The 22201-nt window shown below is 24.8% G+C and overlaps 4 protein-coding genes across 4 annotated transcripts; 2 read left to right on the top strand and 2 right to left on the bottom strand.

Moving 5' to 3' along the window:
- Positions 1–11275: 11275 nt before the first annotated feature.
- Positions 11276–13499, bottom strand: LOC122856446. Its single transcript, XM_044158113.1, has 7 exons — positions 13352–13499; positions 12779–13034; positions 12485–12649; positions 12150–12326; positions 11882–11992; positions 11567–11737; positions 11276–11372 (listed from the first exon to the last, which is right to left on the bottom strand). The coding sequence occupies exons 1-7, from the start codon at positions 13497–13499 to the stop codon at positions 11276–11278; spliced, it is 1125 nt and encodes a 374-aa protein (XP_044014048.1).
- A 249-nt stretch (positions 13500–13748) lies between these two features.
- Positions 13749–15575, top strand: LOC122857667 (uncharacterized protein DDB_G0287625-like). The gene is made up of 2 exons (XM_044159945.1): positions 13749–13840; positions 14393–15575. The coding sequence occupies exon 2, from the start codon at positions 14474–14476 to the stop codon at positions 15377–15379; it is 906 nt and encodes a 301-aa protein (XP_044015880.1). The 5' UTR covers positions 13749–13840; positions 14393–14473; the 3' UTR covers positions 15380–15575.
- Positions 15576–16382: 807 nt separating this feature from the next.
- On the top strand, positions 16383–17494 carry LOC122856447 (U6 snRNA phosphodiesterase; the record flags this gene model as incomplete). Its single annotated transcript, XM_044158114.1, has 4 exons — positions 16383–16480; positions 16557–16699; positions 16779–17113; positions 17245–17494. Coding segments are annotated over 4 exons (768 nt in total), but the record flags the coding sequence as incomplete, so codon positions are not given.
- Positions 17463–21690, bottom strand: LOC122856448 (tonsoku-like protein; the record flags this gene model as incomplete). The annotated part of the gene is made up of 2 exons (XM_044158116.1): positions 17463–19481; positions 19716–21690. Coding segments are annotated over 2 exons (3948 nt in total), but the record flags the coding sequence as incomplete, so codon positions are not given.
- Between the last annotated feature and the right edge of the window lie 511 nt (positions 21691–22201).

The raw sequence follows: 22201 nt of genomic DNA on the forward strand, positions 1-22201 counted from the left end.
GTTATTTATTAATTTATTTAAAGCTTTATTAAAAAACAAGTTTTTATTTTTTAAATTAAAGTCTATGTGTCGATAGAAATAACACAAAAATATTTTTATCATTTTAAAAGTCTAATATAATATTTTAAAAAAATAAAAAAATTTAATATACATTGATATACATTTAATGGCATTTTGTATAATCGTAAAAATTCCGCATTTTCAAAATTGCAGTGTACGAATTCCAAGCATAATAAATTTAAAAAAAAAAATATATTTAAGTACGTATTGTAAAGTCTATATTTTATTTATAATACATCAGCAAAAGATTATAGAAAATGACAAAGGAGTTTTTTTAAAAAATAAAATTTTTTATTTTTTTAAAAAATTATTATTCAACATTAATAATTATTAAAAATGAATATTATTTTTTGAAAAAAAAAATAGAGTAATATTGCTCTATCAAATTTAATAAATTCGAAATTTCGAAATATTATTTTTTCGATTTCGATGATTACTATTATTTTAAAAATTCAAGTTGCAAGTGAAGGTGGAGTATTTTGTTGTTAACGTGATTATATTACAAGGCGATTGTAATAATAAAAATAATATATATATATGGAAGACTACACAAGATGCCTGGCACCGCCAGGTACCAAATGCTACAAGGTCAACTTCTTTGCGAGTAGATCGCACACAGAGTGCGCTGTATGATGATCATAATACTGACTGATCTACAATCGATTTTACCTGATTACTCCAAATTAAATGTACATTATTATTGTCATGATTTTTAACTAGAAAATAAAATAGTCAAATAGATTTATGTGAGATAATAAAATAATAAAAATAGCTCACCCAAACAGAGAAGGAGACATCAACAAAACTTTAAACGAAAAAAAAACTAAACACTAAAATTTTTTATGTCCATTTTTAGAATGAATGGGATAAAAATACTTGGATTTATAAATATATACATATATCTATCAATAAGACTAGAGGAATATCTAGTCTTCTTGACATCTATGTAGAAAAAAAAATATAAAAAAGTAAAATTGTCTTCCCTTTTTAAATTGTGAATATATGTTTTTTAAAATCAAGGTCGACCTTCGGTGCTTTGGTGATAATTTTATACATGTTTTATGGACTTGTGGAGCTTGAATTAGATGAATAATAATAAAAAATATACATAGGAAAGAAAAAAGAAAATAATAACATAGACTGATGACGTTATTGTCGTGAATGGTACGAGATGGTACCTTTTCACGTTCTCATCGCTGATGATCCAAGAGTTCTTGTTCTTATTTAATCATTTTTTTTTTTTTTTTTGGTTCATTTTCTTTTTTTATTCTATGTACTATTGAGTAACTAACCCTTGCTTTGTTATTTTTTAAATTATATATATGCAACCGGTTATGAAAGTTTTTTTTTTTTTTTTCAATTATTTTTTTATTCAAATGTGATTAGATAATTTTTTTTATATTTTTATAATATATCCTGGTTATTTTTTCTTTTATTTGTTTTCAATACAGGACTTGGAATTTTTATATGTAATTTATGCAGGAATTGATAAGTTTGATGAGATATTTTTTTAACCAATGGATTTCGATGAAATATGTTTCTAATAAATATTGATTATTTTTTTAATATTAATTTTGTGAAATATATATATTGTTTTTTTCTTTGTTTTTATGGGGTTAATAATTCGAGTTAAAAATAAAATTAAAAAAATAATTAATCTATTTGAGTGTAAATCAAATATTCCAAATAATACATATATATATATTTTATTCCATTAATTTAAATTCTATATAATTATTGTTTAGAATTTAAATTAATAAAAAAAAATATATACTTATGTATTATTTGGAATTTTTCAAAGATTACTGTAAAATTATTGAAAGTATTCTGTCGGTATTATAACATTTTATCCAACAGCTCATTTGTGTTGACGAGCTTATTGGATCGTAGTGTAGATGACACTAAAAAAAACCGCGTTTCATTTCGAAAAATAAAATTACTTTGAATTGCTTTGAATTTGTTTCCAATGCTTTAACTTTTCATCAACTATTACAAGTGTTTTTTTTTATGATGCATCATAAGGACCAGCTCATAATCATTCAAGAAAAAAAAACCCTGTAATAGTTGATGAAAAATTAAGATATTTCAACCAATTAACAACCGCCATTTGGGCGCAATGAAACAATGACTTCAAAAAGTAATGAACATTTTCCACAATCATTTCCTACAAAACTATCAATTTTAATTTTCACTTGTATTTTAAATTATTTTAAATTATTTCAAATAAGAGTTCGATAGACACCTGTTCATAGTTTTGCTTCTCGTTTTCAAATATATATTTGTAAATTAAATTAAAAAATAAAAATATAACTACTGTGAGTAGGTCAATTGATTGTGAATTATTATTTCCTTTTCTAATAATCTGATTTGCTTTTAAAAATTAATTCGAAACGGCCTTAAAAAAATTTTCTCGTCAGCGATTTCGGAGAAAATTCGGAGAAATTTTTTACACATTTCTTCACTCGTTTCTCCGTCATGTGTCAATTTGAGAAAAGCTCGGAGGTACTGAGGAGAAATTCGGAATAAACACGGAGAAATTCCGGAGAAATATTTTCACCAGGGATATCAGATTAATTAAAAAAAAATAATCTTGACCAAACAACCTTGAGGATGACCTACAAGTGTCCTACAGGATGATTTCCACCAAGTTTTCTTCTCCCGGGCCTAAGGCTTCCCTTCCATAAGCGCTGTTGAATGTGTGAGTGCCAAAAAAAAAATTACCTGCGCATGATTAAACGTTGATAGCGCTCATGGAAGGAGAAAACTCAGTGGAAATCAGTCGAAATCATTTTAGTCAAAAATTTGCGCACATGGTGTTTGCAGCCACATGGCCAGAGATGAAAATATAACAAAATTAAGTACTGCCAAAATAATATATATTACTTGACATATCATTAGTCAACAATAAGACATGTCATCTCAAAATTTAACAGCACAAATTGAATGGTTAGTAATTACTAATAATATTTAATGTGTTAATAATTGTTGTTGATGCTAAGTAGTAATTAATATCAACAACAATTACTACCATACTAAATATTATATTTTGTAATTTATTTTGTAGTTTGAAATCGGTCGAGCTTATTTTTGATGAATACCATGAAGTCAACAAACGTTTTGGGGAAATGTGTTTACAAGAAAATTCAGTTGTGCTAAAAACAAATAAAACAAAATCAATTGTCGATGTTGAATATCAATTTAAGGTTCCAGATGTTCCAAAAAAAAGGGTAAATATTATTTACAACTGCTTAATAATTGTCTTTATATTTATTAATTAATTTTTTTAATTGGCAAAAATAATTATGTTTATTTTTTTTTATTCAATTATTTAATTGTAAATTATTTTAATTACAGCGTAAAATTGTGAATAATATTGATGCTGAAAAAATGAAGTTTATTAATATGGAAAAAGATTTGGTTGTTTCAAGGCATATTAGAGAACATTTATTGGACGAGTCATTGTTAACTCAAAATGTTAAGTATATATTAAAATCACCTGCATGTGATATGATAAAAGAAATATTTAAATTAGCACAACATAATACAAAGCTGTTTCGACAATATGCATTAAAATTGCATTTAATAATATCACAACAAAATAAAATTATAAGACACGAAATGCTTTCATGTGCTAAAAAATTATCAGCTAAAATTGTTAATTTAAAACTTACAAAAAAGATAAAGTTCGTCGGTTATTTGGGATATCGTAAAGTGATTCGATCAAAGTTATTTGAAGGATGTCTCAATGTTTATCTTCTTAACAAAACTGAAATTGATATACAATGTTTATTAAAATTAATAAAAGGATACGGTAATACTTGGACAACTACAATGCCATCAGAAATTGTTAAAAAGTTCATAAATATTGTCAATGAAAATAATTATTCTGAGCATACTAAAAATGAGTTAAAAAAATATTACACAAAATATATTCAAGTTGATAAAGAAGGCTGATTTATTAAATAACAATAATTCTCTGCAAAAAGATGGAATATATTTGCAGAAAAAAAAAAAAAACATACTGATGAATTATAACACATAATGTGTGTTAATAAAAAAAGAAAATTAAAAAAACAAAAAGAATTCACTGCAGCTGCTCAGAAATTTCAAACTGTTTTTTTTTTTATACAAAAGAAAAATACAAAAAAAAATTTTATCTTTTTTAAATCATTAATTAAAGTTATTGTGAATTAATCATTTTCATAAAATAACTTTTTATATTTTTTTTTTTTTTTTATTTGGCATTTTGTATCAAAAAACTCAAATTATTTTAATAGAAAATTTTGTATAAATAATATTTGGGTATGTTTGTCAATAAAAAAAATATAGTACATAATTTGAATTGTTGCTACTGCTTTACAAGTGTTTTTTTCTCTCTTTTTAGAAAAATAGATCAACCTGTCATCTAAGTATATAGACAAATAATGTTCTGTTTTTTTTTTTTTTTCATGTAGTTTTCCTTCTTTTGATTTTTCCTTTTTTTACTGGTATCCTACAGGACGATTTCCACCATGCCAAGTTTTCTCCGTCTGGGCCTAAGGCTTCCCCCTCCATAACCACTGGCAACGTGTGCCAAAAAAATTAACTGCGCATGATTAAACATTGATGGCACTCGGTGGAAATCAGTCGAAAATTTGCACTCATGCCGTGTTTTGCAGTCACATGGCCAGAGAGATTATTTATCACAAGGTTAACCACTGCCAAAATAATATTTATTATTTGACAATCAAAATGTCATCACAAAATTTAACAGCACAAATTGATTGGTTAGTTATTAATATCAACAACAATTATTACTATATTATAAAAATTATTTTTTATCAATAATAATTAAATATTGTTTTAAAATTTATTATTTTATAGGTTGCAATCAGTCAAGCTTATTTTTAATGAATACCATGAAGTCAATAAACGTTTTAAGGGAATGTGTTTACAAAAAAATTCAATTCTACTTAAAGCATTAAAAAAGAAATCAATCGCTGATGTTGGATATCAATTTAAGGTTCCAAGTGTTCCAAAAAAAAAGGTAAATATTATTAACAATTGCTTAATAATTGTCTTTACTTATTAAATAATTTTTTTTTAATTGGTTAGAATAACTATGTTTATTTTTTTTATTTCATTATTTAATTGTAAATATTATTTTAATTACAGCGTAAAATTTTGATTAATACTGATGCTAAAAAAATTAAGAAAAATAAAGGAAGAACTGTGACAGATATAGAAAAGGATTTAATTGTTTCAAGTCATATTAGAAAACATTTATTAAAACAGTCATTGTTAAGTCAAAATGTTAAATACATATTAAGTTCAAATGCATGTGATATGACAAAAGATATATTTAGATTAGCACAAAAAAATACAAAGCTGTTTCCACAATATGCATCAAAATTGGACTTTATCATATCACAACAAAATTTAATTGTAAGACATGCAATGCGTTCATGTGCTAAAAAATTATCAGCACAAATGGTTAATTTAAGACTTAAAGGAAAATTAAGGTTTGTTGGTCATTTGGGATATCATCAAGTGATTAATCCAACTTTTTTTAAAACATGTCTTAATGTTTGTCTTGTTAACAAAACTGAAATTCATACACAGTGTTTTTTAAAATTAGTAAAAGGATATGGTGATACTTGGACAACTAAAATGCCATCAGACATTGTTGAAAAGTTCATAAACATTGTCAATGAAAATAATTATTCTAAGCATACTCAAAATAAGTTGAAAAAATATTACTCAAAATATATTCAAGTTAATAAAAAAGGCTGATTTATTAATTAACAATTGTCTGCAAAAAGATGGAATATTTGCAGAAAAAAAAAAAAAAACATTCTGATGAATCATCAGGACAATAACACGTGTGTGTTAATAAAAAAATAAAAATAAAAAAACTAAAAGGATTCGCTGCTGCTCAGGGATTTTAAACTGTTTTTTTTTTTTTATATATATGCAGAAGAAAAATATGAAAAAAATATTTTATCTTTTTTAATTATCAATTAAAGTTATTGTGAATTGATAATTTTTCATAAAATAACTTGTGAGATATTTTTTATCTGGCATTTTGTATAAAAAAATTCAAATTATTTTAATAGAAAATTTTGTAAATAATATTTGGGTATGTTTGTCAATAAAAAAAATATAGTACATATATTGAATTGTTGTTAATGCTTTACATAAATTATTGCCAGTGTTTTTTTCTCTCTTTTTTGGAAAATGGATAAACCTGTCATACACAAATAATGTTTTTTTTGTTTTTTTTTTTTTTATTTATTTAGTTTCCATCCTTTTGATTTTTCTTTCCTTCAGAGGTGTCCTACAGGATGATTTCCACAAAGTTTTCATACGCAATGTTTTTAAAAATTAATAAAAGGATATGGTGATACTTGGACAACTAAAATGCCATCAGAAATTGTTAAAAAGTTCATAAACATTGTCAATGAAAATAATTATTCTAAGCATACTAATAATAAGTTAAAAAAATATTACACAAAATATATTCAAGTCAATAAAAAAAGCTGATTGATTGAATAACAATTCTCTGCATAAAGATCGAATATTTGCAGAAAAAAAAAAAAAACATATTGATGGATCATCAAGACAGACACATGTGTGTTGATAAAAAAAAAAATTAAAAAAACTAAAAAAAATTTACTGCTGCTCAGGGCTTTTAAACTATTTTTTTTTTTTTATAATATATATGCAAAAGAAAAATATGAAAAAATATTTTATCTTTTTTGATTATTAATTAAAGTTATTGTGAATTGATAAATTTCATAAAATAACTTGTGATATTTTGTTTTTTTTTTATTTGGCATTTTGTATCAAATCTCAAAATTATTTTAATAGAAAATTTTGTATATGTACTTATTCAAGGAACATTCAAGGAAAAAAAAACAATTACAATAGTTAATGAGTCATCAATAATAACAGACGATGGCTTATACATTTTTTGTTTTTTTTTCCTAAATATAATTTTCACTTGTATTTTAAATTATTTCGAATAAGAGTTTGATGGTTACCTGTTCATAGTTTAGCTTCTCGTTTTCAAATATATATTTGTGATTTAAATTAAAGAAAGAAAATATAACTACTATGAGTAGGTCAATTGATTGTGAATTATTATTTCCTTTTTTAATAATCTGATTTGCTTTTAAAAATTAATTTGAAACGGCAGAAAAAAAAATTTCTCGTCAGCGATTTCGGAGAAAATTCGAAGAAATTTTTTACACATTTCTTCACTCGTTTCTCCGTCATGTGTCAATTTGAGAAAAGCTCGAAGGGACTGAGGAGAAATTCGGAATATCACGGAGAAATCCCGGAGAAATATTTTCACCAGGTATATCAGATTAATTTAAAAAAAATAATCTTAACAAAACAACCTTGAGGATGACCTACAAGTGTCCTACAGGATGATTTCCACCAAGTTTTCTCCTCCTGGGCCTAAGGCTCCCCCTTCTATAACACAAGTTTTCTCCTCCCAAGTGTTGATAATATCACCTTATATCAACTTGATATAAAAAAAATTAAAAAAAACTTATTCTTTTAAGATAATTATTTTGTCATCGTTGGTAATCTGTAAGATAAAAAATTTATGATTTTATTATTAAAATTGTCATTTTATTATTATCCATCATATGCAAAGGAATGTTTCAAAACGACTATCTTACATGTTCACCAGGAGTCCAATTGAAACGTCATTAAAAATTCATATTGTGTATATTGTAATAATATATTCGTGATCACATGAATAAGTCTGGAATGTTCACCAGGACACCGTAACAAAAATGTCTATGAAAATTATTCTTTTAATTATTAATATTCAAAATATGGTTAAAATTAGAATTTTCATGATTATTTTTTTTATTGTATTATCCAATTTATCCAATTGTTTTTTTTGCAATTTTACAATTGAAGAGTTTAAATATGAAAATTGATGACTGTCTGTGATTGTTATACAAGAATCAATGATGCTTATAATTAAATTAGAATATATTTAAGTCGAGTCCTAGAAACATATTTGGGAAAATTTAAATAAATTCAAATTAATTTATTAACAGGTAAAAAAAAAAATTAATAAATTATAATTTTGTTTTTTATTTAAATTGAACAATTTCAATTTTTATTCATTTTATTATTGCTTGATAAATTTTTTTTTTTTAAATAACTTTTTTCTTTACGATGCATATTTTTAAAAAATCAATAATTATTTTTAATAATTATTAATTATAAATCCATTTTTAACTCATTTATTTATTATAGTTTAAAAATACTTTTGTTCGTTGCACTAATAAAAATAAACACATATTAAGATTCAAGCAAGACCCAAAGTAAAGCACGGCATCGCATCAATATATGTTTCCATGCCATCGTCGAAAACTGTGAAGCGGATCGTACGTCGGACAAAACTGAAAAATAAAAATTGACATTATTTATGTACAGTTTATATAAATAATTTATTGGAAATATAAATAAGTACTTGAAATTGAAAAGTATTTTCAACTCGGAAAAATATTTAACTTACATTTTTTCACCATCTTGTGTTTTGAATACTACTGTACCAGTATCAAATGTTGCATTTATTTGTTCAAATAATGCTAGTTTAATAGCAATTTTTTCTAATTTTTTGTCACATTCAATACTCAGTCTCTGATTGAAAGAATAACTGTAAAATATAAATAATATTGTTAATGATGTATATTTATTATTAACAATTCAAATTAAATTTATTTTTTTAGTATTCAACTTACACTTCATCACTATCATCTGCTTGTATTTTTACTTTAGTATGAGATAAATAGTTAAAATTTCCCATTACTGGAAATTTGTCACTTGATGATACTGAATCTGATCTCGTGTAGTTCTCAAGGTTATAACCTTCTATATCAGGATCGAGGACAATGCCTGTCCAGCTGTAAAATTAAAATGATATTATTAATAATGTATATTTTTTATCAACAGTTTGTGAATGATTAATAATCAATATGTTAATTGATAATAAATATATCAAATAAATAATTCTAACAATGAAAAAAAAATTCATTTAAAATTATTGATTAATAATTAACTTACGTAATTTCACTTTCCGGTGTTTTCAATGTTAACTTACTACCTGGCATTAATACATTGAATTTACCTATTTTCGTTGGTATTGTTTCACGTTGGTTCTTTTTGATAGCATCTATTTTATTTTGTAAAGTTGTAGATGATTTTTTAACTTTAAGGCTCAATGTGTGATGGAAAGTATACCTGTAAATTTTTTATTAAAAGTTTTATTAAAAAAATTAATAAATAATCAACAGTACATTAATTTAAAATAAAAAATTCTTTTGAGAAATTATTAATTAGTATTTAACTTACGTTGTATCACCATCTTCTGTTGTTAATGTTAATTTACCATTATCAAGTAATCCATTGAAATTACCAATTTTTATTGGCATTGGTTCTCCTCTTGGAAATGGTTTTTCTATGTTTTCATCCAGCTCTTTGCTCAATATCAAATTACGTGTGTTATCGTTTACGAGACTGTAAAATAATAATGAAGAATTATGTACTATAGAAATAAATATTCAACTTTCATAAAATAGATTAATATTATTGACTTGATAAAATATCAAATTAAATATTTTTAATAATGACAAAAATTGTTTAAGAAATTATAAATTATAATATTCAACTCACGTTAAATTGTCTTCTCCTGATTCAATTTTTATTTCACTATCATCGAATAATACACCAGATGTAATAATTTTTGATGGAATTATTGAATACTTTAAAGTCTCGTTCATAGCTGCAAACCACATACGAAGATCTTCCCAATAACTAGGATTTGGTTTAATTATATATGCCCAGTAAATAGCAATATTCATAACAATAAATGGCACTGAATAGATCTTTATCGTTTTCCAATATCCAGCTGATCGTTTTTTAGCTATATAAAAATAATAAATAATAAATAATAAAAATTAAAATAAATTAATTTAATAAATACATTGTTGAATATAAAATATATATATAATACTTCAATAATCTTTAAAATTAAATGGTATAAAAAATAATGCATTTTCATAAAAATATCATTTTGTCAACAGTAAAAGTTAGAAAGTCAAGTGAAATACACGTGGTATGTTTCAAGTCCTATTGCATCATTAGACATCACTCGATTTTATTTCAAAACTTTTGTCTATACTTTTAAAATTATTTATATTCGATATATGTGTTTCAAAGTTTTCATTTATAATAACAAGAATAACATGATTTACCTGGTGTAATTGGATTTTTAGTGATATGACTACATTTATTTCTCACGTGACACATGGATTGTAGATATTTTTTTGTGTTTTGTTTTGTAATATATTTTGTTGTCCCAACAAGTCGCAATCCAATAATTTTCGCAATTATTCCACTCATTGTTATTATTTATTTATCTCTGTCAAACAACAAAATTATTTATTAATTTTAATTGTGTTATCAACAACAGATTAATCTGCTAGAAAACGTGGGAGCAGAATTGTTAGTTGTCCCATGGAAAATTGGAAAACCAAAAAGATCAGAGACTCAGAGAGTGAAAACACGTGCGACGATTATCACGGATTCTTTTCCATGGTGGTTAATATCTGAACTTGAAAATTAAAACAGAAAATTTCGTTTGTTTTTATGGATTATACAGACTGAAAAACCTTCGTTTTTTTTAAAAATAGAATTAATTGATAATTCAAATTGGGACCAATGAATTATTTATTAACCAAAATAATTCTAAATTTCAACGTAGACACAGCTTTGGAGAATTACTTGAAAAAATTTTCACTAAAATTTTAAATTAGAATATTTATTAGACTTCTTACTAGAAATATATTTGGGAAAATTTCAATAAATTCATATAAGCAGGAAAAAAAAAAAAAAAAATTGGATAAATTATAGTTTTGTTTTTTATTTGAATTAAACAATAAATATAAAATCAAATTCATGTTATAAAATTAAGTTTTTAATTTTTATATGTTTCATTTTATTATTTTAAAATTTTTCATCATAGCTTGGTAAATTTTTTTTTTTTTAATAATAACTTTTTGCTTTGCAATGATAAGTACATATTTTTTAAAAATCAATAATTATTTTTAATAATTTTTAATTATAAATCAATCTTTGAAACTTCATTTATTATAGTTTGAAAATACTTTTGTTCGTTGCACTAATAAAAATGAACAAAGATTGAGATTTAAATATAATTTAATCTTAACTTTGGGTCCCCTTCCAGACATACTGTTTCTTGACCATCTTCCGCAAATCCCAAGTCATATTTCTTTCTGACAATACTGTAAAATAAAAATAATAATATTATTAATGTTTATTTTATATAAACAATTTATTGGAAATATCAATAAATACTTGAAACTCAAAATAGCTAAGTATTTTTAACTTAAAAAAAATATTGACTGGAAGTAATTTTGATAACTAAAAGATTATTAATTCAAGAAATCAAGAAATTATTAATTAATATTTAACTTACAGTTTATGACCATCTTGTGTTTTGAATACTACTGTACCACAATCAAATAATACATTCGTTACTTCAAATATCATATCTTCTGGATATGGTTCTTCAGTGGCAATTATATTTTGTAAATTTTCATCAACTTTTTTATCACATTCAAGAGTCACATTATGTATCAAATGATAACTGTAAAATATAAATAGCATTATTAATGATGTATATTTATTGTCTACTATTCAATGGAGATATGAATAAATAATCAAAACTGATAATGGGTAAACCTGATAATCAAAAGAAAGGTTTAAAATTATTGTTTAAGATTCAACTTACACTTCATCACTATCGTCTGCTTGTATTTTTACTGTCTCTTCAACTGAGTAACTGAAACTCCCAATTATTGGAAATGCGTCTCTCAATTTTAATGGTGAATTTGAAGGCCATCTGTGAAATAAAAATGATTATATTAATAATGTATATTTCTTATCAATAGTTTGTGAATGATTAATAATCAATATGTTAATTAATTATGGATATAACAAATGAATAATTCTAATAATGAAAAAAATCTTTGAAAATTATTGATTAATAATCAACTTACTTATTTTCACCTTTCGAGGTTTTTAATGTTACCTTATGATCTGGAAGATAGACATGAAATTTACTTATTTTCTTTTGTACTATTTCAGATGGTTCTTTTTTCATAGCAGCTATTTCATCTTGTAAAGTCGTAGACGTTTTTTTTATTTCAAGGCTCAATGTTTGATAAAAAGTAAACCTGAAAATTTTTTATTAAAAAAATTACTGAATAATCAACACTAGCTGATTTTTTTCACTTAATGAAACATTAATATTAATAATTAAATAATTATTATTACTAATTTTAATTATAATAAAAAATTAGTTCACGAAATTATTGATAAATATAAAACTTACGTTGTATCACCATCTACTGTTGTTAATGTTAATTTACCATTATCAAGTAATCCATTAAATCTATCAAATTTTATTGGTACTGGTTCGCTTCTTGGAAATGGTTCTTGTATGTTTGCATCCAATTCTTTGCTTAATATTAAATTACGTGTGTTATCGTTCTCGAGTCTGTAAAGTAATAATAAATAATGATGTATTATAGAAATAAATGATCAACTTTCGTAGAATGAATTAATATCATCAACTTAATAAAACATTGATTAAATAAATTTATTAATCAAAAATCGTTCAACGCACTCTAGATAGTCGTCTTCTGCAAATATTTCTATTTTACTATCATCAAATAATACACTAGATGTAATTATTTTTGATGGAATTATAGAATACTTTAAAGTTTCCTTTATAGCTGCAATCAACATGTCAACATCGTCCCAAAGTTTATGGTTTCTTTTAATTTTATGTGCACAGTAAATAGCAATATTCATACCGATAATTGTTAATGGCACTGAAAAGTCCTTGATAGTTTTCCAATATCCAGCTGATTCTTTTCGAGCTATATAAAAATAATAAATAATAAAATTTAAAATAAATTAATTAAATAATTGTTAAATATAAAATATATAATACTTGAATAATTACTTAAAATTAAACAGTATAAAGAATAATCGATTTTCATTAAGATAAAATTTTGTCAATAGTAAAAGTTGGAAAGTCAATCGAAATACACGTGGTTTCAAGTTCTATTGCATCATTCGACGTCGCTCGATTTTATTTCAAAATTTTTGTCTATACTTTTAAAATTATATAGGTATATATATTTTGAAGTTTTCATTCAAAATTACAAGAATAACATGATTTACAATGATTTACCTGGTGTGATTGGATTTTTGGTAATATGATTACATCTATTTCTCACGTGGCACATGGATTGTAGATATTTTGTTGTGTTTTGTTTTGTAATATATTTTGTTGTTCCAACAAGTCGCAATCCAATAAATCTCGCAATTATTCCACTCATTGTTCTTATTTATTTTTATTCTTCAAACAATAAAAATATTTATTAAAATTAATTGTCGTATGTAATGGCAAACAAGGCAAGAAGATCAAGGAGAGTCCTAGCTGTTGTAGAGAGTTACTAATAGCGACATCTATTGTTGTTTCGGAGTGTGGCGTGCAGTAGATAAGAGCGTCATCTGTCAGCGAATGTACATATCATCAGTTAATAAAAAATATTCACTTCTATAATTCATTATTCATGACAAAAAAAAAAAAAAAAAAACGAAAATGACGTAATGAATCACCGACCTGCAACTCTGATTTTTAGTAGCCATCTTGTTTTCAACGGAAGATTAAATTCAGGTATTAAAGTCAAATCTATATATTATTAATAAAAAAAAAAAACTATAATTAATAATATAACAAATAAACAAAAGTTCATTGTGATATAATTATCATTACAATTAGAGACAGTGTTTTAAATTGATCAATTTATAAAAGATCAAAAAATACAATCAAGGTCTTACTCCTTTTTTTTTTTTTTTTTCTTTTTTTAATAAAAATTATTTGCCCCAATTTTATTATCAAATAGAATATTCCCTTAAATATTATAATTAAATTTAATAATTAATTTTTTAAAAATTAAAAACACCAAGTTATTTTTTCCCACTCCAAATCGAACATGTAATAATGAAAGCTCATCGAGTGTCCACTTGACAAAACAAAAATATTATCATTATTATTATTCATTAAATAAAATATTTATATAATTTATATTAGGAATTTCTACATAATGTCTTTGCTTTTATCAATATATCATAAAATATTTTATAAACAAAAAAAAAAATATAAGATCAGTTGGTGGGTGATGAAGATGGGTTATTTACTCATAGAAGGTAGTTTCTATCCTTGTAGGTTACACAAGGATCCATTGTGAGGATTTTGAGGAAGTTGAGCTGTTAAAATATTATTATTATATCAAAATAATAATAAACAATGGATTCAAAACATTATGATCGTGGAGGTAGATCAAATTCACGTGATACATCACCAAAACCAGAGGCAGTATCAACACAATCATCAAGTCGTTCAATAACACGTCGTTCATCATCACCATCAACATATAAAAGTGGTAATAATAATAACAACAGCAACAATACAAAAATATCACCAAAAAGACGTAGACGTAGTACATCACGTCAACGTTATACAACATCATCATCATCGTCAAGAAGAAGATCACGTTCACGTGATTCATCAAGAACAAGAAAATCAACATCACGTCGTGATGATAATGACCGTGATAAATTACGTTGTAAAACAACTAGAGGAAGATCAAGAAGTCGTAGTACAAGTAGAAGTCGTAGTAGAAGTAGAAGTCGTGATAGATATCGTCATCGTGAACGTGATACAAAACGTCGTCATCATAATCGTTTACATGATGAAGATGATGATGATGATGATGATTATGATTATGATGATTGTGATGATGATAATTTTAATGCTCAATCAAAACAACAACCAATTATACCACAACCACAACCAAATGCATTTAAAAATGATGGTAGTTTTATGGAAATGTTTAAAAAAATGCAAGAAAAATTAAATCCAGTTAAACAACAAGAACCAACAACAACATCAACATTAACAACATCATCATTGTTGTCTTCTTCGTCGTCTTCATCATCTGGACTTGTTGAAAAACCAGTTATTCCACCACCACTGATGGTTGGTAAAAGACGTGGTGGTAGAATATTAAAAACTGGCATGGTTGCTAAACAAAAAACAGAAACAGCTGTTGAACAACCAAAAGATGCATGGTCACTTTATATGGCTGAAGTTAAAAAATATCGTGAAGTTTGTTGCCAAGAAGAAGACAATACAAGACCACTTGTTAAATAATTACTATCATTATCCACCAATTAGTTATTAATTTTATATTTTTTAAATCAATTATTGGATTTTCTTTCTTTTTTTTTTTTTTAAATATATATTGATTAAAGACAATTAGTGTTTTAAGTGATAATTATTTGTTAGTGTATTAAATAAAATATTAAATGATAAATTGATAAGAGCAAAATAATAATAATAAATTAAACGACATAACTAAAAAGTCAGCTGCTGATTTAATAATTTTATAATTAAATAAATAACATAATTTTTATTAGTTAAAAGCTGTTGAGATGGCAACAACACATCCATTACTTGCTGAACCAGGCAAATTAAATGAAGAACAAGTTCAGGAAATTTTGAAGACTCACAAAACAGCACCATATGATCCACGTTTTCCCAACACAAATCAAACAAGGTAAATATATAAATTTACTTTTTTTATTATAAAAGCAAAAAATGATAATAATGTTGTTGTTTTTTATTTATTTGCAGAAACTGCTATCAAAACTTTGTTGATTTTCATCGTTGTAAAAAAGTTCGTGGTGAGGAATATGAGGCATGTCAATATTTCAAGAAAATCTATTCAATCATGTGTCCAAGTGACTGGGTTGAAAGATGGACCTTGCAAATTGAGGAAGACAGATTCCCTGGTCGTATCTAATTTATATAATTTAATTATTTGTTGAGCTATATTTCATGTAACAATTTGCTCATTAAAAAACATCTTGAAAAAATAAAATTAAATAAAAAATATGTTAGTCAAATATGGATTATTATCTGCATTAAAAACTGCTACTTGTAATTTAAAAAATAATAAACAAAAATACATGAACAATTAATTGATCATAAGATTCAAAATAATTTATTAAATATATATTTACTTGTGTTGTGTTTATTGAATTGTCATCAATTGTCATTCATCACCTCTTCAAGTCTGCTGTCATAAAAATAAATAAATAATTAAGATAATACAACTGGGGCTAAATCACCAGGTGATAAAATTGATAACTAATTAAATATTAAACTGGCAGGGTTACAATTAATTGGTTCATACTCATCAGATTCTGATGAAGATGAAAAAATTATAATTAATAAACCAAAATCTCAAATGTAAGTTGTAATTGAAATGCTTGTAGGTTATGTTTATTTTTAAAACAAGGTCATTTATAAATAATATTTATTTTAGTTTACCATTACCCAAAGATATTGCAAATTGGAAAGGTGTTCAGTATGTTGAAGAAAATATTGATGTACCAGATAATCATGATGGGAGAATCAGAAGTTTTCAACATGAACGAGGAAACTGGGCAACACTCGTTTACATTAATTGTAAATCAACAATCCCTTCATTTTTAATAGTTAATAAATTTACAGGATGATGAATCATGAATTATTAAAATTATTCTAGATGAACCTGGTGAAGCTTTATCATCCTGGATGACATCAATCAACAAAATACTACCAAATGCTAATTTAATTATCAATCAATGTCATATCAGTTTATCAAGAACTCTAGTATTGAAATATCATTGGATTGATTCATTTGTAAATAGTCTAAAAAAATTATGTCAATCAACTGATAAATTTAGCCTTGATATTGGTAATTTAAAAATATATACAAATGAAGAAAAAACAAGAACATTTTTAGGTATACAATGTCATAATTATGATAATAAATTAAAGGGTTTTATGGATTCATTTAGTAAAATTCTTGATGATTATAAATTACCACAATTTTATCAGGTATAAAAAAAACCATTGTATTTATTTATTAAAAAAGTAGTTTTATCTTTTTGTTATTTTTACAGTCAAAATTATAATAGATAAAAAAAATAACAATCAACATTTTATTTATTTCTATTTCTTATTTTTAGGAAGCATCATATCACATTAGTTTTTTATGGCAACTTGGTAATGAAGTAGATAATATTGAAAAATATTTGCCATCATTAAATGATAGTTTACATGATGTATTAACAAAAACAATTGATCAAAATCACATTGACGTTGATGAAATACAGTGTAAAATTGGAAATAAATTATACAAATTTCCATTAAGAAGATAATATTATATTTTATAATAAAACAACAATAAAAAAATCAAATAATTTATAAAGGTACAAGTTTAAAAAAATAAGTTATTCTAATGACGGTTCAAAAAAATATGTTGAATCAGATAAATGATAAATTGAGGCCTGTCCAAGCCAAAGAAATTTCCAGTAATCAATAACATCTTTTGACATTGAAACTTTTAATGTACACACTTGTGGTTTATCAATTATAACATCATCACCAGGATTATTATTAATAATAGTACAACCAGTAACATCAATCAGAGATAAAGTTGGTTTTTTACTTAACAATTCACCAACAGCATCATCATTTATATCCTGATTATTTGAAATATTAATTTTAGTTATATTATGACATTTTTTAATGATATATTTAACATCAAAATTTGTCAGTTTACATCCAGATAATTCAAGAATATCAAGATTCATAAATATTCGATCGTTTGTTGTTGATAATACAAGTGTACCAATTGTTTTATTTTTCCAATAAATATTTGATAAATTTAAATTAATCATTTGTCGTTGTAAATAACCATCAACACTTTCATCATCAATTGTATTATTTGATATATCAAGATTTAGAATACTACAACTAATAGCACTAACTGGAAATTTATCAATTTTACAACAACAAAGATTTAAAGTTTGTAAATTTCTTAATGGTGTTATCAAATCAACAAGTTTATCTTGACTTTCACGACCAAGTGGATTATAACTGAGATCTAAAACACGCATTGATAATGGCAATGAATAAATATATGATAAACAATTATAATCAATATCACAACATTGTAAATGTAACTCTTGTAGTGATGATAAATTAACAAGTGTTTGTCCTAAATAATTACCAATATTAAATAAACTACCAGATGATAAATACAATACTTGAATATTTTTTTCGTACTCTAAACTTTTAAGTAACGTTATTATTTCTTTATCAAAATTATTACTATTTCTCAAACGAAATGTCGATGTATTTTCACAACTTTTTAATGATTTTAACATTGTCTCTGGTATACCATCAATATCATCATATATTTTTTTATAACGTTCAGTTAATGTTGGAATTTTTAAATCATCAACATTACCAATAAGTTTAACAACACCATCACTTGAAAATATGACATTTAATATATTGTCAGCAGTTAAATCATCACCAGATAATGTTGTTAATATTATTTTACCACTGCAACCAGTATCTAGTTCAAATTTATCATTAATATCATTTTGTATATTTAAAACAAGTGTCTTGTTTTGTTCTGATGAACGTAGTTTTAAATTGTATATTCTATCATTAATTGTTATTTGAATTTTAATTGTATCTGTTGAACGACGTTGATAATTTTGTCCAGTTGTGACAATTGATACTGGTGATGGTGATCTTGATTTTAATATTGTATTTTTAGTAAAGCCATTTGTAAATAATGATTTTTGTTTAGATTTTTTATGTTTTTTAGAAAATGGTGATGTTTGAAATAGATCTTCAGATAGTGTACTTGATTGGCTATCTTCACTGTCAATTAATAAAACATCTGCTAATAAATCATCATTTATTTTTTGACGTTTTGCATTAATGTCATCAATTGGTGAAAAATTATTTGTTCTTCTTTTGGCTGAGGTTGGTGTTTTTTTAGCTGATGAATTTGATGATGATGATGTTAATATTTTTTTAGTTGATTCAGGTGTAATACAACTACCAAGACCATTACTACTTCTTCTTTTTTTATATAATACTGCTGATGTTGATGTTGATGGTTGATTACCAATATCATCTTCAAGCCATTCATCAATAAGTACTTCTTCACTGTCAATTAATGGTGGTGGTTGTGATATTGTTTTTGAATTATTACAAATTATTTGATTACTTCTTAATGGATGTTTCATTGATTCTATAGCTCGTTTATAAACTTTTCTAGCAAATTTACCTTCTTTATCAACTGGCTCATCATCATTTGATAATCTTAAATCATCATCTGGATCTTCATGATCAATAATTGATGGAAATAATCTTGGTTGTGCTACAGCCAATTCATTATCATTTCACTGTAATGGTGGTGGTTGTGATATTGTTTTTGAATTATTACAAATTATTTGATTACTTCTTAATGGATGTTTCATTGATTCTATAGCTCGTTTATAAACTTTTCTAGCAAATTTACCTTCTTTATCAACTGGCTCATCATCATTTGATAATCTTAAATCATCATCTGGATCTTCATGATCAATAATTGATGGAAATAATCTTGGTTGTGCTACAGCCAATTCATTATCATTAGATTTTTTATTCTTTAATGATTTTGATGGTAATATTAATCTCAGCTTATCACATATTTTTTTGTATTCATTTTCATCATATTGTGATAAATTTTCAACTCTTTCACGCCAAGCAACAAGACAATCCAATACAGTTTCACCTTTATGTGTTACCAATCTTGGATCAGCACCATTTTCCATGAGTAAATTAATCATAATTGTATGCCCACATGCTGCAGCATCATGTAATGGTGTTATACCTCCACACTGTGCACCACCAGGATCATTAACATCTGCTCCATGTTTTATTAATAATTTAACAATATCAACGTAACCAAAATTTGTTGCTTCATGAAGTGGTGTCCAGCCACAATTATCACGTACATTTACTGGATGTTTTGCTGCAAGATATTCTTTAACTTTATCAATATCACCATCAATACATGCTGTTTGTAATTGTGTTTCACCTTTAAGATTTCTTTTAATTTGTATATTACTATTACGTTTTGGTTGACGTTTAATTTTGCTTTTATCACCATCTCTTTTTATTATTTCATCTTCAATATCAGATAAATCACTTAAATTAATATCATCACCAATTTCATCTTGTTCTTCATCTTGAGTTGATATAATTGATAAATTTTCACTAATATTTTCAATTTCTTTATCAATTTCTTTATATTTTTTTTTATTATTATTTTTATGATAAAATTCACGCATTTCTTTGAGAACATCTAATTTTAAAAGTGGTTTATCTGATTTATTAGCATTATCCAATGCAATTTCAAGTGTAGAAATAATTTCTTCATTTGATGAATCAGTATGTGATAATAATTCAGCAAGAAATAATGCTGAACGTGATATTTCATTTGGATCTTTACAAATTTTTAATTCTTCTTTTGCATATAATAATGCTTCATCATACTGTTCAGTGTCTTTTAATGTTTGTGCTAAACTAACAAGTGCAGCACTTATTTTACTTGTTGATTCAGCTGTTCTTGCACATGACAACATTGAACGATAATATTCAATAGCTTTTTTTAATGATTGTCCAGCAATTGCAGCATCACCAGCTTTTTCATAAATTTCAAGACGTTTATTATTATGAAATTCATTTTGTAACATTTCTTCACACTTTTCAATAACAACAATAATTTTTAATAATTTTTTTGATGTTGTTATAATTGTATCATCATTATGATGCACATATAATTTAACTAAAATTTCTCTAGCATCAATAAATTTACCAACTTTAATAAAATATTCAGCACATGCTAGCTTGGCAAGTGCTTTTAAACCAGGATCACTAACTTTTGATGCTTCTTCATAATGACACTGTGCTAATTGGTTATTATTCATACGTTCATATATACCACCAAGTGCAATGTGACTACGATAAAGATCATCACTTAAATTATGTTGTTCACATAATTGTGCTGCTTTTTCAATAAGCTCAATTGCATTTTTTGGTTCTTTTTTAGCTTCATATACTAATCCAAGATTTAAAAACAATCTACTTCTCATGATCATTATTTCTTCTAGTTTAATACTATTATTTCTTTCTAATTTATTGCATAATTCTAAACTTTTTGCATATGATCTTTTGGCATTATTAAGTACTTCAATTTTTTTTGTTAAATCATTAGCATCTGTTAATGATTCACCCAAACAAAATTGAGTTCTACCAAGTGTTGCAAATGCACGTTGTTGTTCAAGTAAATTATTTGTATCTTTAACACCTTTTAAATAGTTTTTTTGATGGTCAAGTGCATTAGCATAGTCACCAAGTGACATTAATGTTTCACCAATCATTCTATGTGCAACAGCTATGCTTAATGCGTCATCCAAGGTTTCACATACATCAAGTAATTCATTATATTCATCAAGTGCCTCATTATATTTACCCTCTTCTGTATATTCATCACCAAGACTACGTAGGATTGTTGATAATTGTCTTGCATTGTTTTTACGTTTTGCACGTTCTTTATCTTTCTTTTAATCTGCTAATATAATACTTACTTGTTAACATTGTTTTTAGATTATTTTATTACAGTCTTATATTAATTTGTATCAACAGGTGTTTTTTTAATAATTGTACCTCTTTATCTGTCAATGTTTACCCAACATTGTTGTTTTTTTTTTTTCTCTTTTTTTTTCTTTCCTCATCCGCCATACTTTTTTTTTTTCAACGCCCAGCTTAACCCGACTTTTGGCGGCTATTTCAAATATTAAAAAAACAAAAAAATTATTTTTTAATTATTAATAATAATAATAATAATTTATTGTAATATTTTTTTTTTATTACTGGTTAATTTTTGTTACAATAAATATTTAAAAAGAACAAAAAATTTTAAATGAACATGAATTTATTCAAGATGAAAATAAAAAAATAATTTTTTATTTGTAAATAATTATTTATCTATTATTATTGTTATTATTTTCGATATTTATTTATTTATTATTGTTATTATATTATTTGCAAAATAAAAAAAATTATTTTATGTAT

This window comes from Aphidius gifuensis, linkage group LG5 (assembly GCF_014905175.1).
Source record: "Aphidius gifuensis isolate YNYX2018 linkage group LG5, ASM1490517v1, whole genome shotgun sequence".
Lineage (NCBI taxonomy): Eukaryota > Metazoa > Arthropoda > Insecta > Hymenoptera > Braconidae > Aphidius > Aphidius gifuensis.

What these genes read in the sequence shown, in the direction of transcription:
- LOC122856446 (XM_044158113.1), bottom strand. Translation starts at nt 13,499, where the DNA reads ATGAGTGGAATAATTGCGAGATTTATTGGATTGCGACTTGTTGGAACA. An exon ending in CAAAAATCCAATCACACCAG is followed by an intron (nt 13,035 to 13,351) that starts GTAAATCATTGT and finishes ATTTTTATATAG; the next exon opens with CTCGAAAAGAATCAGCTGGA. An exon ending in ACACAAGATGGTCATAAACT is followed by an intron (nt 11,373 to 11,566) that starts GTAAGTTAAATA and finishes TTTATTTTACAG; the next exon opens with TATTGTCAGAAAGAAATATG.
- LOC122857667 (XM_044159945.1), top strand. Translation starts at nt 14,474, where the DNA reads ATGGATTCAAAACATTATGATCGTGGAGGTAGATCAAATTCACGTGAT.